General features: G+C 56.8%; 3 protein-coding genes across 3 annotated transcripts; all 3 read right to left on the reverse strand.

Moving 5' to 3' along the window:
• Positions 1-3,309: 3,309 nt before the first annotated feature.
• Positions 3,310-5,572, reverse strand: TNP2 (transition protein 2). The gene is made up of 2 exons (XM_046668683.1): positions 4,531-5,572; positions 3,310-3,535 (listed from the first exon to the last, which is right to left on the reverse strand). The coding sequence occupies exons 1-2, from the start codon at positions 4,859-4,861 to the stop codon at positions 3,519-3,521; spliced, it is 348 nt and encodes a 115-aa protein (XP_046524639.1). The 5' UTR covers positions 4,862-5,572; the 3' UTR covers positions 3,310-3,518.
• A 3,014-nt stretch (positions 5,573-8,586) lies between these two features.
• PRM3 (protamine 3) lies at positions 8,587-8,856 on the reverse strand. Its single transcript, XM_046666388.1, has one exon. It carries the CDS (start codon positions 8,854-8,856, stop codon positions 8,587-8,589), a length of 270 nt encoding a protein of 89 aa, XP_046522344.1.
• A 1,407-nt stretch (positions 8,857-10,263) lies between these two features.
• Positions 10,264-10,870, reverse strand: PRM2 (protamine 2). Its single transcript, XM_046666389.1, is given in 3 exon segments — positions 10,264-10,362; positions 10,365-10,408; positions 10,612-10,870. Coding segments are annotated over 3 exon segments (402 nt in total).
• Positions 10,871-15,985: the final 5,115 nt, after the last annotated feature.

Raw genomic sequence — 15,985 nt, forward strand, 5'->3', positions numbered from 1 at the left:
CAATTCCTCGCGTAAAATAATTAAATCAGTTCCCCTCCCCAGACGTAACTCCAGGCACCAGCTTGGTCCCTGTCTTTCCAGATCTTTTTCTCTGCACCTCCATAGCTGCGTTTTTCCCCGTAAAAATACAGTGGCTCTGTGTAGAATTTGTTCCTCTCTCGCTGGTTGTGTCTTTCTCCATCTTGCTCTTTTCCTCCTGGACAACAGATCCTAGCCACCTGGATAGATCACGTGGCCATCACCCTATTATTCTAAAAACTGCCTGCTATTCCTCAATGAACCTTGTGTGTTCGTGCAGCCGTCCCCTGGATGGACACATAGGTTGTTTCCAGTTTTTTTGCTCTTGCAACAATGTGACCCTTAACGCTCCCAGTGCGTCCTCTTGGCCCACGTGTGTGAGAAGCCCTTTACGGATTCGCAGACGCTGCCCAGTGTCCTGTCTGTGCGTGTCCCCCCGTCGGCAGCCGTGTGCGACAGTATCTGTTTCCCCGGGACGTCGCCCGTGCTTCTTGTCATCAAACCTTTTCTCATTTTGCGCATTTAATGGGTACACAAGTGGCATCTCACTTTTGTTTTAAGGCTTGCTCATTTTTTCATTTATTCAACAAAGAGTTACTAAGCTTCTCCTACGTGCCAGGCCCCCGTGTTAAATACTGGGGATGCGACAAGAACAGCACGCTCCCGTGGACCCCGTCACAAAGCATGAGATGCAACTAAGGCTCAGAGAGGTTAAGAGACAGGCCTAGGGTCGCCCAGCGAGGAAATGGAGGAGCTGGGAGTTGAACGTGAGTCTGTGTGGCTATAGTTTGAGGTCTTTTCCTCCTGAATTGGACTTCAAATGGGCCTCTCGACTCAGGCTCCAAATCCTCTTCTTTGACCACCCCCCTCCCCCAGGACTGCTGCGTCCCGTCCCGTTAGTGACCACCAGGGTGGGTGGAATGACAGCCCCGGGCAGCTGAGCGGGCAGGCCCACCACAGGTAGGGCCGTAGTATCTATTTCACAGACTCGCTGCACCCCAGCCCCCCAGCGAAATTGGATCTCTCCACCCGAAGGACAAGACAGCCCTGCTTCAGCCTCTGCACAGCTCTGGGCGGCTGCGTTTAGCATCTGTTTCTCTTTCCTGAATTTGGGTTTCCAGCAGGCCTGCCCCCAAAATAGCACTGCCCCACCCCAACCCAAGCAAGCGAAAGAATGAATTTGTGGTTTGATTTTTTTCTCTCATCATCGTGTGTCTGGCGGTGAGAGGGGAGGGGTGTGGTGGTGAGCGCGTGTGTGCTTCAGGCTGTGGGAGGGGAGGCCTGGGAGAGTCTGCGTGCATGCGTGTGTGCGTGTGTGTGTGTGTGTGTGTGTATTTGGGAATTCACACGTGAACCTAGCTCTCTGTGTCTGAGCGGATTTGAACGGCGACTTCTTTGTATATGTGACTGGCTATCTGTGTGTGCTTGTGCCGCTTTCTTTCTGAGTGCTGGTTTCAGGGAAATGTGAGGTTAATGACGGGTCCATAAACCACGCATGTGACCCAGTCTGTCTGCTTTCCAGTTGACTTCCTCTATTATAGAAATCATGTGTCTATAATAGATCCCCTGCTTCCAGTGATCATATCACAAAAGGACACCATCCAAGGAATAGGAGGTCTTTTGGTGAGCGGGGCTCAAAGTCCCTGACCTTATCCTCTGACCCTCTGTCTCTGTCTCCTCCCTTAAAACATGCTCCCTGGAAGGGCTTCCCAAACTCTGTTGCACTGAGGTGTTAATGACTATCATGGCATCATGGGGCCTTACATTTTTAAGTGGGAAACGGGATTCTGGGCAGAGCACTGACCTCTGATCGCAGACCTGCCCTCCAGGAGACCTCAATCAAATCATTTCACCTCTGAGTCAGCTTCCCCACCTATAAAGTGGGAACAGGAACTCTCCTGCTGAGGGCGTGTGGATTCAGTGGAAACACTTATGCCAAAGCATCTGGTATCCAGTAGGCGCTCCATAAATGGGGATTTCTCCCGCCTGCTTGGGCCTTTCCCCACACCCTCTCATGGGGCGCATGATGCCAACCTGGAACCTGTCCCTGTGGTGAGGGGAGGTCAAGGACCCCGGGGTGCAGACCGTGGCCCAGGCCCTCTGCTGGATACCCGCATGTGTGGGCTCTCAGTGAACCCCCCAAGGAGGCTCTTTGCCCTGCCATTTTCCAGACAAGGAGACCGAGGCACAGAGAGGGGAAGTGACTTTCTGAAGTCACACACCGATCTGAAAGGAGACCTTCCCCTGCAGGCCACGGCCCGGGGCGGGCTCTGCTGAGCTCGGGGGCCTGCACAGCTCAGACTTCCTTTTTTTTTCCATTGAGATAAAATTGGCATAAAACATTCTGTTAGCTTTGGGTGTGCACCACAGCGGCTCAATATATGTACAGACTGCCAGGTGATCACCACCGGAGGGCGTTCCCCAGGGCTCCCCCGCAATGCTTCCCGGTCCCTTTGCCTCCCCGAGGACAGCCTCATCATTTCCACGCCCGCCCTGCCTCCCATCTCCGCGTGCTCCACCCTGTTCCTCTAGCCCAGATGCCAGATGTGACACCAAAGGGACAGCAGGCAACCATGTGCCCCGCCCCGTGCTAGGTGCCCTCACCGCGTCGGGCTGCTGTGACCCGGCTCCGCCCCCCTCTGCCCTCTCTGCTGGCCCTCGGCCTGACCCCCGCACAAGCAGGTGCTCCTTCCCGCCCACCTGTCTCGGAAGATCTCCAGTGTCACCCTTCCGTCCAGGCCAGTGGTCCCTCTCTCCTGGCCACACCTGGCTAGCAGCTCTTCCTCTTGTCCCTTCTGTCCTCGACAACAGCCTCCAGCAGCATCTTTAGAAACACACTGGACCTTGTCACAGGGCCTTGTGTGTCTTCTGTGTTCGCAGAGCCTAGCACAGCCCCCAGACACATTCGGTTCCTTAGTAAAAGTTTGTTGAAACAAGTGTGGCTCAGAGAGGTTCATCCCCAGCCCAAGGTCACACAGCAGGGCAACTCAGTGATCCAGGATTCAAATTCAGGATGCTCTGGACTGCAGAATGCACATTCCTGACCCTCTTTCCGCCTGTCTCCCGCCATGCTCCTGGGCGGACTATTGCGTGGGGAGCACATAAACAGTGTGTGGGCCCATGGACATCCCATGTGTGCAAGCAGAGTGTTGCTTGTCTACTTCACAGGCTCCTCGGAGTCCCCACCCCTCATTCGTTTCTGCCCCTGTGCCAGCATTAGCTCCTTATGCTTTCCTGAGGTCACGTGGCCCGTCCCTACTCCCTATGCAGCATCTTCCCTGCTTCCTGCTTCCAAACCAGGGCCCCGAACGCGAGACACCTTTAGTGCAATTAAAATGCCAACACAAGAAGAGTCATCCAGTGTGCAAGCTTTAATCAGTGTTGCATAGAAATCCCTGTAGATAACGTGTTCCTGCAGAACGCTTTCCTTCTAGCGTTCCACGCGGGATGGCGTCCTCATTTGGGTGAAACCAACACAGGAATGAGCCGTGGGGTGCCTCTCAGTTGTGTTTCCGCCCTAAGGAAGGGAATGAGAAAGGGGCCCTTTAAGAGCTGAGTGTTTCCTGAAGTCACTTAACCTCTCCTTGGGGTCAGCCTGCTCCTTTGTAATGAGATATGCAGCGTGGATGGTGCTTAGACCATCGAGGTCCTTTTGACTTATGTGAATCCATCCATCCATTTATCCCGTTTATCACCCACCCCTCCGCGAGTTCACCCAGTCCGTCCATTTACCCGACATTAATCCAGGCTGCCCATCGAGCCCAGACGTCCGTTCTTGCATCAGTTGGTCCATTCAATTACTCCCTCCATCCAATTAACCATTCAATCCGTTCATCTACCCATCTTCTAGCCACCCAGCCAACCAGTGTTTAACCAGTTCATCAAATGCCCATCCTCCCATCAATACTCATACCTCCATCTTTCCAACTACGTCCAACCAAGTCACCATCCGTTCACCATCCACGTCCTTCCAGCCACGTCCAACTATTGTGGATCAACCGTTACCCAACCAACTAATTTCTTTCTCCCACCAGTGCATCGATCCAGTTCAGCTAACCACATCCATTCGAGTTGCTGGTCATTCAACAAGCATTTCACTCCACCCTCCCTCCCTCCCTCCCTCCATCCCTCCCTCCCTCCCTCCCTCCCTCCATCCCTCCCTCCCTCCATCCACTCAAGCAATCACCTAACCCTTCTATCACCCATGCCTCTACCTAACCAACCTTCTAATTTATGGATCCACCCTGCCTCTCATCCACCAGCCAAGCTTCCATCTAGCTAATCTGCCATCTGTCCATCCTCCCAATAACTCATCCAATTTATCCAAAGGACTAGTCCAGCAATGCATCACATATACAACCAGCCGGAGCCCCTCCCTCTTGGCCCTTGCCTGTCGTTCCTCTGTGTTCCCCCTTGGAGGCTGCAGCCTTCCCCTCCCTGCCCCCGAGGTCCAGCTGGGTTGCCGCCCCTCCCCTGGGGGGCCCTGTGGCCCTTCCCCTGTTTGAAAGGTACCTGAGTGCCACCTCTGTGTTTTGCCAACCCGCTGGCTCCTCTTCACCGCCTTCCTCTTGCTCCCCTGTCTTTTCAGGTTCTTCCTCTTCTTGGAGTAGCTGCAGGAGTGGGTGATGGGCCGTGCGGGACCGGAGTGGGAGTGCGTGGTATGACTGTGATGCTTTGGCGCGTTGGGGCTTGACCTCTGGCTGCAGCGGCCGGTGGCGAAACTCTGGCTACAGTTCTGGCAGTGGTGGCTGCAGTCGCACTGGCTGCAGGTGTGGCTTTGGGGCCGAGAGTTGCTGTGGGGCTGAGAGTGGGTGACGGGGAGGCCCTGTGCTTTGGTGTCCATGGGAGGCCACGTCTGGAGGGGCAGAGGCCTCCCCTCCTGCTTTTCCAGCACGTCCAGATTTACAGAGGCCCTGGCGGCCCCTGGTTATATAGCTGGGGTCGATTGTGATGGCACAGGTCACAGGGGTGTAACAGATGCGGCTCGGCTGGCACAGAGCCCTCTGTCCCTGCCCCTAACCCGCAGGGCGGGACAGGTTTCAGGGGCACTCTGGGGTCGTCCCATCTCTGGTTAAGAGCGGGGACCCGTGGGTCAGCTCGTGCTGAGTCCGCAGCCCAGATGCCCTCCTTCCTTTCCTTCTGGACACTCACCTCTCCAGGTCCCTGTTTCCCATTTGGTAGAATGGGGACAACAGGAATACCTACCTCCTAGGGACATCGGACGGATTAAACGGGAGCCTCCGTGTCCAGCCCTCGGCTCAGGTCCAGCCCACCGGAAGGGCTCAATAAACGTTGTGTATGCTTTCTCGGGTGTTTGTCTTCTTCGCCCAGGCAGCTCGGAAGCTGGGAGCCCAGGGCAGCCGGCCGGGGGTTGGGGGGGGGACAGGGTTGATGGGGAGACGACCAGGGCTCAGGCAGATGATGTCGGATGGGTTGGCTGGCTTACCAGATGGACAATGATGAGAGGAACCCAGTGGCCTGGGGGGTGGTCCTGGGGCCAGCCTGGCAAGCCCACCTCGCCAGCAAGACTGAACGCCGGGAGCTTTAGAGCCGGGTTCGAACCCCGCTTCATCCTAATGTCCAGTCTTGGGTGGGTCATTTGGTTTTCAAGGCTTGGTTTCCGCATCTGACAAAGAGATGTCATTCCTTCCTTCCTGGTATTCTCGGGAGCCTGAGGTGCCTGTGGAGCCGCCGGAGTCTCCTGGAAGCCGTCTTCCTCCCTCGGCTCCTGCCTCCTGACTCTACTCCATCCCCTGGTAACAAAGACCCGTGGGACAGCTGGGGTCACGCCATCCCTGCTCCGGCCTCCCAGCACCTTAAGAGGAAAGCCCCCATGTGTGGGCACATGAGGTCCCCTCACCTCGGGGGTTCCGTCCACAGCCCCCCACCCCATGCCGTGGCCCACGCCCTTGGGCTCAGCTCTCGGCCGCTCTCCGCCTGTACCTCCCTCTTCTCCACCCACGAAACTCCCTCCGTCTCCATCTCCCTTCCACCAGCCAGCCCCCCATCTGGCCGCCATAGTTCACTTCCACTCCTGCACAACTTTGCCACTTGTTACAAGGATTTGCTGTCATCCGCTTTTATGGCAGTTTCTTTCTTTCTTTTTTTTTCTTGAGGAAGATTAGCCCTGAGCTAACATCTGCTGCCGATCCTCCTCTTTTTTGCTGAGGAAGACTGGCCCTGAGCTCACATCCGTGCCCATCTTCCTCTACTTTATACGTGGGACGCCTACCACAGCATGGCTTTTGCCAAGCAGTGCCATGTCCACACCCGGGATCTAAACCGGTGAACCCAGGGCCGCCGAAGTGGAATGTGCGACCATAACCGCTGCGTCACCGGGCTGGCCCTATGGCAGTTTATTTCTTAATAAACATGTCACATTGTTGAGGGTGGAAACATCCCTCATTCACCGAGCGCCTCCAGTGAGGCTGGGCTCTGGGTCCCGCCCTCTCTGGGCATCTTTGTCCTCGAGCCTCACAAGGACCCTTTGTAAGTGGGCTGAAGGGTGCCCCCAAAAGATAAGCCCACATTCTAACCCCTGGACCCGGCAACACAACCGTGTTTGGAAAAAGGATCTTCACAGATGTGATTAAATTAGGGATCTTGAGGGTGCCCTGGATCGTGCGAGCGGGCCCTGGACCCAATGACGTGTCCTTATAGGAGCCACAAGAGAAGACACACAAGGGTAGAGCCCGTGGGGAGGCGCGGGCACAGGGTAGCGTCGTGCAGCCACAAGCCCGGGAACACCTGGAGCCGCCATGAGGGGACAAGCAAGGAAGGATTCCCCCAGGACCTCTGGAAGGAGCACCCTGCCAACACCTTGTGTTCAGACTTCCGGCCTCCAGACTCCAGGATAAGTTTCTGCCGTTTTAAGCCACTAAGTCTGTCATAATTTATTACAGTAGCTCTAAGAAACCAATGCACCCCGTGAGATAGGTACGATTGTTACATTTTACAAAGGTGGAACAGGCTCAGAGAGGTTGAGTCACCAGCCCGGAGTCCCACAGCTAGTCAGCAGCAGAGCTCGGATTCAAATCCAGTCCAGCCTTACGGTCACTACGGGATCCACAGGGATTACGGAGGGCTCCCGCGGCTCTGTGCTAATGGCCCTGCCTGTGTGGGCTCGGTGGGGCAGGTTGGGGCCGGGCGGGTGCTGGGCCACGCTGTGAAGACTTTCTGGGTCTCTGGACATTCTCCCCCACTCCCCGGACCCTGGAGTGCATAGTAGGACGGAAAGTGTTTTTGATTCACGTTAGGGCCCCTAGTGACTGGCACGGTGTGTGGCTTACAGCGGGGGTGTGACAGGTGTTTGCTGGGCGAAAGGATGGGCAGGTGTGTCAGGGCGACTCAGATAAGAGGACAAAGCTGCTGACCGGGCTCCCTGGTCAGAGGGCGGGGGCAGGACTCACGGGCCATGAGGCCCCCACCTGCGGACGGCGCTCGCCTCTGCCCCCCGCAGGCTCACACATGGCGCCAAAGGAGCAGGTCTCCCCAGGAGCGCCGCCTCCCCCACCCCGGCAGCCCTGACCAGGGTCCTTGTCGCCGATGGCTGGTGCCCCGGGGGACTCCTGAGGGAGGAGGGTGGGGATCACGTGTGTCATGTTTTTCGGGAAGAAAAGGGTTAAGGGAGCCGGGGGCAGGATGAGAAGCTTCTGGAAGGAGAAGGAGGTAGGGGAAGTGGGCACAGGGCCTGGGTTCTGCAGCTTCCCCAGCCTTCTGATGAAGGACCAGCTCTGTCTCCATCACTGGACCCCTTGATGGAGGCCGAAGGGAGCCCCTGGTGGGGGCACGGATGGCCCCCTGGAGCGTGAGACAGCAGCCCAAGACTCTGGCTGAGAAGGACTCGGGCCCCTCCACAAGCCCCGACCCCAAACCAGGGCTGGCTTGGTGGACGGACCCACCACGACTCCAGCACCAATACTGGTCTGACTCCAACACTCACCATGTGCCAGGCCCGACCCCACCAGGCATCTCAGTTCATTCTCCTGACCACTGACCTGTGGGGTAGCCATTAATCTCACCCTTAAACAGGGAGGGGCCGGCTGAGGATCAGAGACAGGCAGTGACTCACTCAAGGTCGCACAGCTAGCAGAAAGAAATTTGAACCCAAATCTGCTGAGCTCCAAGCCAGCACTCTTTAAGATAAGACTGTCTGTGGTTAGAGTGGGAAAATGGGGGTTTGGCTGAGGGGGTTGCTCTGTCCCATGGGGTGCTGTGTCTGCTCAGACGTGGAGGAGAGCCTCCCCCTGCTCCCCCTGGCCTGACTTTCCAGCCAGGCCACCGCGTTTTCCACCCTCCAAAGCAGGAGACGGCGACAGAGACGTCACGGGGATCGGACCTTGTGACAGCTTCTGGCTGGACATCAGGGACAGGGGTCACTGACTCCTGCCCTTCAACCTCCCTACACACACACACACGCACACACACGCGCCTGCACACACGCACCGGCACGGGGTTAGGGACACAGAGTAGGAGCAGCCTTTCTTGGAGACTCTTTATTGACTCTGTTCTGAAAGCTCTCCTCGCTGGAATGGCGGCGGGCACCTCGTCCTGGGCCGTCATCGCGGGTCAGGAGTGTGTCTGCTTGGGCTCCGGGCTCTCCTGGGCCGCTTCGGCGTCGTCTTCGGCGCCCTCCTCCTCCTCCTGCTCCGCCTCCATCAGCAGCAGCTTCCCCTGCACTGGGAGCTCCTCGTCCTCCTCTTCCTCTGCCTCCTCCTCTTCCTCGCCCTCCGATGACAGGGAGAAGTTATCCTGACTCACGCAGGCTACCAGCTTCTTCATGGAGGATTCGTGGCCCCGGCTGTGGCCCGTGCCCAGCTTGGCACAGTGGGAACCCATCGCTCACTTTGGCTTCCTCTCTGGACTGGGAGGGAATGCCACTGAGGGGCAGCGGAGGGGCTGTGAGGGTGGCGGGCAGGGCGCTGACATCACAAAGGGGCCCCAGAATACCCCTCCCCCACCCTGGACACCTGAGTCTGGGCTGACACCTGACTCAAACCTTGGCTACCAGTGGCCCCGCTGGGTTCCGGGAGGCAGAGGCAGGATGCCATGTGACCCCACCACATGGCCTCCTCCATTGGGCCCCACCTGGCAAAAGTCCCCCTTTGAGCTGGGCGGAGAGTTGGGGGTAGAATTTCTGGAAGCAGGAGAGCACAGATTCCTCCCCACATCCCAGAAACACTCAGCCCAAGAGAGCTGTCAGCAGGACATGAGGATGGTTAGAACAGCGGCGACCTGTGCGGGGGGCTGGAAGCGCTGGTTTCTTGACCTGAGCGGTGCCTACACAGGTGCACTTAAGACCCGTGCGCTGTGTGTAAGCTTTAATTCTAGAAGACTAAAGAAAACCCTACTAACCCCTTCTCGTCCCCAAAAATCACCCTTTAAAGGCAGCGGGTCCTAAGCTTTGGAGGTTACAGGGCTCTTTAGCTACACACACCCGTACAACACAGTTCCAGCCCAGGAGGGGGGTGTCCCCTGGGTCATTTCTGAGCACTGGGGGTCCATTTTCCAGCAGGTCAATGAGGTCTTGCCGATTTTGAGCCCCAAGTCCTCTGTGGCTGCGGTAGGCTGCATGAGGACCCTTGCTGGATTGTCTGGGCGGGCCCTCTGTACAATAGCCTGCGCCCCTGTGAGAGGCAGTCAGAGTCCACACGGCCAGCACTGTGACCAAGGATGGCGGGATGCGGCCACAGCCGAGAAACACTAAGGATTACGGGGAGCCACCAGGAGCTGGGAAGAGGCAGGAACGGATTCTGTCCCGGCGTCCCCAGAGGGAGCGTGGCCCTGCTGACACGGACTTCAGAAGTGCGTAGTAGTGCAGGGTCCCATCAAAACTCTAGCGACCCACAAGGCCCACACAATTCAGCCGCTTGTCTTTTATTCCCTCCGTGTTGGCCTTTTCTTGCTGGAGCATGCCAGAACTGCTTCCCACCTCATCTACCCAGCATCCCTTAAGATTCTTTGGTTGTGGAATAGCATTGTGGTCCTTGGCATCATGGAAGGCCCAGCATCAAACCTTGGCTCTGGGTGATGGAGGATGCCCACAGAGTAACATGCCAGCATGGTGCCTGGTGCCTAGGAGGGAGCCCTCAGCCCCAGTCCCCCTTCCTGCCCCCACCCCCAGAAGAATTTGTGCCATTTGCGTAAAGAAGACCCTGACAGGCCAGCACGTTTCTTTTCTCAAGCTTTATTGGGTCGATGACTTTCGGCTCGTTTTATTCAAGATCTTGTGGGCTCCTTGCAAACTCAGGGCTTGAACATCCAACGTCGGGGGGGGGATTGCTGTGGTCTTGAGAGGTGGTCCTTCGGCAGGTGACTTTCTCTTAACTTCCAACCAGGAGCAGGTCGGGCCCCGGAAGGCTAGTACCGCCTTCTGCATCTTCTCCTCCGCCTCACCCTTCTGCAGACTTTGGGAAGAGAAAGTCCCGGTTATGGGGCCATCTAGGGGATCCAGGCAGAGATGGGGGCAAGGATGGGGCTTGGGGACTGTCAAGGTGGACAGGGTCCCGGTGCTGCCCGAGCCACCCACTGCCCCCCTGTGCCATGGCCTGGGGGTGTCAGGGTAGGGAGAGGGAGCGAGGTGGGGCGGCCGACCTCTGCGATGCCTCCGGCGCCTGCAGGGGCGTCTCCGGCGTCTCCTGGAGGAGCGGTAGCGCCGTCTACGGAGCCTGTACAGCCTCCTTGGGGAGCAGCGCCGTCGTCTGTAGCGGTAGTAGCTCCCGGCGGTCCTCCAAGCAGCCTCGATATTCTCCGGGGTGTGCCCCGACTCCTGACCCTGGTCCTCGCCTCCGTGCTGCTGCCCAGGCCCCGACTGGGGCCGTTCGCTGGGACTCCGCACGCGGTATCGGACCATGGTGCTGATGGGGCAGGCGGCTCAGGCTGAGGCTGCAGCTGACCTTGGGGACAGGGGGGCCACGGCTCAGCCTGCCCACCTGCTCTTGCTGTTACTGTTGGGCTGGTCTGCCGGCCGCTCGCGGGGACTCGTATATAAAGGGGGCCCCCCACTATGACCCGGCGGCCCCGCCCCACTATTGTCCCCGCCCTGGCCTGCGCACAGAGGCAACACAGAGCCCGGGCCACAGCCAGTCGGGCCCAGAAGGGCGAGCCACCCCCTTGTCTTACCTGAAAACGTGTCCCTGGTCCCAAGGAGCAGGTGCGACTCTCGGGCCACAAGAAGGGCGCCAACTCTTTCTGGTCCAAATCCAGGCCCTCGTCCCACCCCACTGGTGGGAATCCATACATAGTATTCCAGAATCTTCCTCACCACCTTTGGGGCTGTGCCGTGGGCGGGGGGCCTTCATTACCCGTTATCTGTCCACACAGTTATTTAGGGGTTACTGTATGCCAGGCCCTTATTTACTTTCCACATACCCATTCACTCCACATTCTTAGCCCCGTTTTCCATGGGGGGAAACTGAGGCATGAAGAGGTTAAGTGACTTGCTCAAGGTCACTCTGCAAATAAGTTGCAAAGCCGGGCTTCGGAGTCCGTGCCTGTGGCCCTCCGCCCCCTTTCCCAGCCCGAGGATGCCCTGCCCTCCTCCAGCTCTGCCCTCCTCCTGGGCCTCTCACGGTACAGGGATGACCCCATTAAAACCCCGAGTCAGAATCCTAGCAGCTGAAACATTGTGGCCGGGCCCTGATCCCCAAACCTGGGCATGTCACTCACATGCCAGAGCGGGTGAAGGGTCTAGAGTTGGGGGATCATCTGGGACTATCCAGGTGGGTTCATTGTGGTCACATGGGTCCTCCTAAGATGGAGAAGGGAGGCAGAGGGTACTTCTACGCCTCCGGCTTTGAAGATGGAGGGGGGGCCATGAGCCAAGGAGTGCAGGTGGCCGCTAGGAGCTGGGAAAGAGAGCATTCTCTCTTAGAGCCTTCAGAAGGAACACAGTCCTGCGCAGACCTGGATTGGAGCCCCCTAAGCCTCATTTGGGAATTCTGACCTGCATAACTAACATAATAAATGTGTTTTATGCTATGAAGTTTTCAGAAATTTGTTACAGCGGCGACACGAAACAGATACGGACGGCTCAGTTCTGTCCTGGCGGCCGCGTGCTGCCTCTTGCTGAGGCTCCCTAGGGCGCTTGTTAAAAATACAAATGCCCGGGCCTCACCCCCAGACCCTGCCAAACCAGAATCTCCACGGCCAGAGCTGGTCTCTGCTCAGCCATCCTGCCTCCATCTGCCTGGGATCGGAGAGGCAAGCTAGGAATTGGGGACCTGGAAGTGGGTTCAGCTCCCTGCTCAGTGTCCACACCTGAAAAGATGGGGTTGTCCATACCTGTCCTGGAAGGTCGGTGTGAGGCCGACAGTGATGAATGTGGAACCCCTGTACGCATGATAAATGGAAGCCGCGGCCGTGACATTTCTGAGGTGCGGGGTGGCCCTGTCCTTTCAGGGAAAAGGGTTTCGGAGCTCCAGGTCCCTGATAAATGCCCTGGGCTTTGTGACCGAGCTCCGTGTCAAAGGATCTGACAGTTCTCTGAACCGAGTTGAGCCAAGTAAACTAAAGTCCACTGGGATCCCCTTTGTTGGTATTTTGGGAGCCGTCCTCACGTCTCCGGGCTTTGAAAGCCTGGGCGTGTCATGAGTGGAGCAGGTAGACGAGGTGGGCGAGTTGCCCTGTTTCTTCAAGTGAGGATGCTGTGCCTCCATCCATGAGGATTAACGTGAAAGCTCAGCTCAGCTCCCTGGGGGCAAGTCATCCCTCTACCCAGCGGAGCCTGAAACGTCTAGGGCCGCAACGTGAATGGGAAGTTCTGAAGCCACTTTTTCAGAGTGGGACTCTGAGCTTTGGGCTGAAATAAACCCGTGTGGGCATGTTGGGGATTGGTGGGGTGTAGTGATGGGCTAGTAAATCTCAAGCTGGTAAACGTTCAGCTGGCCCTCGACGGTGGGGCGGGAGGGACGTACTCAGAAACCAGCATGACCAGGCTCCTCTCCCCACCAGGGAGGGGTCCACAAAGGAGTGGTTGGGGGGAGGCAGATTTTGGGGTGTGACTTGAGAGCAAGTCAAGAGTCCGGAACAAGATCCAGTGTGACAACCGTCACTCTCGTGTCCCCTCTTCCCGGCATCCCCAAGCCCTCTCCCCACTTCCAATCCCCGAGCAGCAACCCCCTCCCCTGAGCTCCCTCTCAAGGCAAAGAGACAAGAAGTGCAGTGATGTCCTCAACATTTATTGACAGGCGGCATTGTTCGCTAGCAGGCTCCTGTTCATTTCACTGGGATGGTGGCATTTTCAAGATGTGGCAAGAAGGTCTTGAAGGCTGGTAAAATTTCAGGCAGGAGTGTGGTGGACTTGCTATCTCGTGCACTATCGTCTTCTCCTACACCTCAGGACAGTGTAGCGGCGGCAGCACACTGCGGGGGGAGCGAGAGAGGGTGAGAGGCGATTCCGGCCCAGGCTGAACCCCCAGCTCCCCCCTCCACCCTTTTTACCTCTCCTCCGCCGAACGCATCTCCTCCTTCGCCTGCGACTTCTTCGTCTCCGGCGGCGACGGCATCTGCTCTGGCTCTGGCTGCGGCAGCATCTGTATCTGGCCATGGTGATGGATGGAGTCGGCCCGGGTGCTCAGAGCAGGGGGTACCACCCTGGTTGAGCCAGCCAACCTGTGAGCAGGTGGAACTTCGTGGGCTGTGAGCCAGGGGCCGGCTCCAGGGCCCTCTTATAGACGCGGGGGAGGCCCGGGGCATTGTGAGGTCGCAGAGGCCTGGACCTCGCAGACCAGAGCTGTCCTGCCTCACATCCATATATGGGCATGTGGGGGGCCCTGGGCGAGGGCAGGGCCGGGTCATGATGCAGGAGGGCCTCCCGTGTCACCAGCCGAGCGGGGACAAGAGGACATCTCTCCAAGGGCAATCACTCATTCGTTCGTTCAGTCAGTCAATTAACAAAATATTATTGAGCACCTACGGCGTGCCACATTCTGGGCTAGGCCCCAGGGTACAGTGATAATAAGGCAGATGCATTGCTGCCTAATAAACTTTATAATGTAACTACGGGGAAACACGAATGAGATAACCACACAGAATAATTGTAATTGTGAAAAATGCTGAGAAGAGAAACTGCAGGTTTTTATGAGGGTGTGTGTATGGGGGGGGCATGTGACCTCATAGGAGGCCCTAGGACAGCCCCCTAAGGAAGTGCTGGTGAATTCCTAAAGGATGAGTCAGAGTCGGTGGAGGGAAAAGCATCGGGGAAGAGGGAACAGCAGGGGGGGGTGAAGTTCTGAGGCGGCACACGGTGTGTGGTTCCCTTTATCAGAAGTGTCCAAAAGAGGGAAATCCGTCGACAGAAATCGACGGGCAGCTGCCCAGGAATGGGAAGAATGGGGAGTGACTGCCTATGGGGACGGGGTTTCCTTTCGGGATGACGAAAATGTTTTGGAACTAGATAGAGTTGAAGGTTCCACAACAGTGTGAATGTACCAAATGCTGCTGCGTTGTTCACTTTAAAGTGGTGAATTTCACGCGAGAGCGTGGGCAGGATGGGGCTGGACCTGAGCTTTGTCTGGTCCCTCCCACATGCCCGTGGGGGTTAGGATGAAGAGAGTATCAGTTAGAATTAGACTGGGTTACTTAGAACAGAAAACCGAAATAAGCGGCTTTTGCATAGAAGTTTGAGGTTTCACTTAAGCAGTCAGAGGTGACTTGGATGGTCATTGGGGTGTCCTTGTTTTGGGGACATACACACGGGAGTATATCGGGATCATGGGCATTGTGTTTGCCAGCTGCTCTCAAGTGATTCAGAAAACGAACAGCAACAACGGGTACACGTCTACACAGAGAAGGAGGGAGGGAGGAACGGAGAAGGGGCTGGTGGAGTGAGCGGAGGAGAATGTTACCAATCGACCCATCAGCTGGAGGGAGTTCTTGGGTTGATTGTTGCAACTTTTCTGTAACTTTGAAGCTATTAAAAAATAAATTATTTTTTTTTAAAACCAAAAGGAAAGAAATCCGGAGGAAGACCTCCCAGGGCTGATGTAGGGGCTCTGCCCTTATCGAGGGCCCAAGCATGTTTCATCTTTCAGCTCTGCCTTCAGCAAGTGCTTCCCATGTTCAAGGTTGCCTCATAGTCCAAAATCAGGGCTGCCATGGACAGTTGTGCAGTTCGTGTGCTGCTCAAAGCTCTCAGCCAAAGGACTGAGTGGAAAATGAAATCCAGCCTGTGCTCTGCTTGCCAAGCCAGGCCTGGCACCCGTAGACACACTTCTGCCCATAGGAGCTGTCTTTTTTCTAATGCGACCGCTCACAGTGGAAGTCTTTTTTTCTAGTTTGAACAAAGGCACGCTAAGGGCTAGCCCTGGGCCTGCTGGAAAATCACCCATATCCACTGTCCAACCAGAAGGAAGGGGGAGGGGGGCACAAGGAGTCCTGACCCTGGATCATCTGCCTTATGGCGAGAGCACCCTGCCCCTGGGAATGAAGCTGGGGTTCCTAGGGAGGAGAAAGGGGCCAGTGGATAGTTAGACAGCTAGTACTCTGCCCCAGAGGGGGTGCAGCCAGAAACTTCCAGAACCCCACCCCCTGACCATGACGTTGAAGCTGACAGCCACCGAGTTACTAGGAGGGCTGCCCGGGGCACACAGTAGCCTAGCCCTAAATTTTCATTCATTCATGCACGTCTAGATCGCTTTACAATTATCACCCCCAACCCCATAACACTCAATGCTTTTTTATAGATGAGCTGTGTGGTCCCGAGGAGCCCGTGGGATGGCAGGGCGGCTGTTTACCCAGAAGACACATTTGAGACCTGTGGGCTGGGTCGCACCTTCATTCAGGCTTTTATTGAGCACCTGCTGTGTGCCAGCCACTCCTCCAGGCAGTGGGAACACAGCCCGAGCTAGAGGGGCGAGCGTTCTTGCCCCAAGAAGCTTGCCTTCTGGTTGGACAGACAGCATTCACGGGAACAGAAAATGATCCAAGACTTCCAAGTTTATGACAAATGTGCAGAGAGTCGGGCGAT

Source organism: Equus quagga, chromosome 7 (assembly GCF_021613505.1).
Source record: "Equus quagga isolate Etosha38 chromosome 7, UCLA_HA_Equagga_1.0, whole genome shotgun sequence".
NCBI lineage: Eukaryota > Metazoa > Chordata > Mammalia > Perissodactyla > Equidae > Equus > Equus quagga.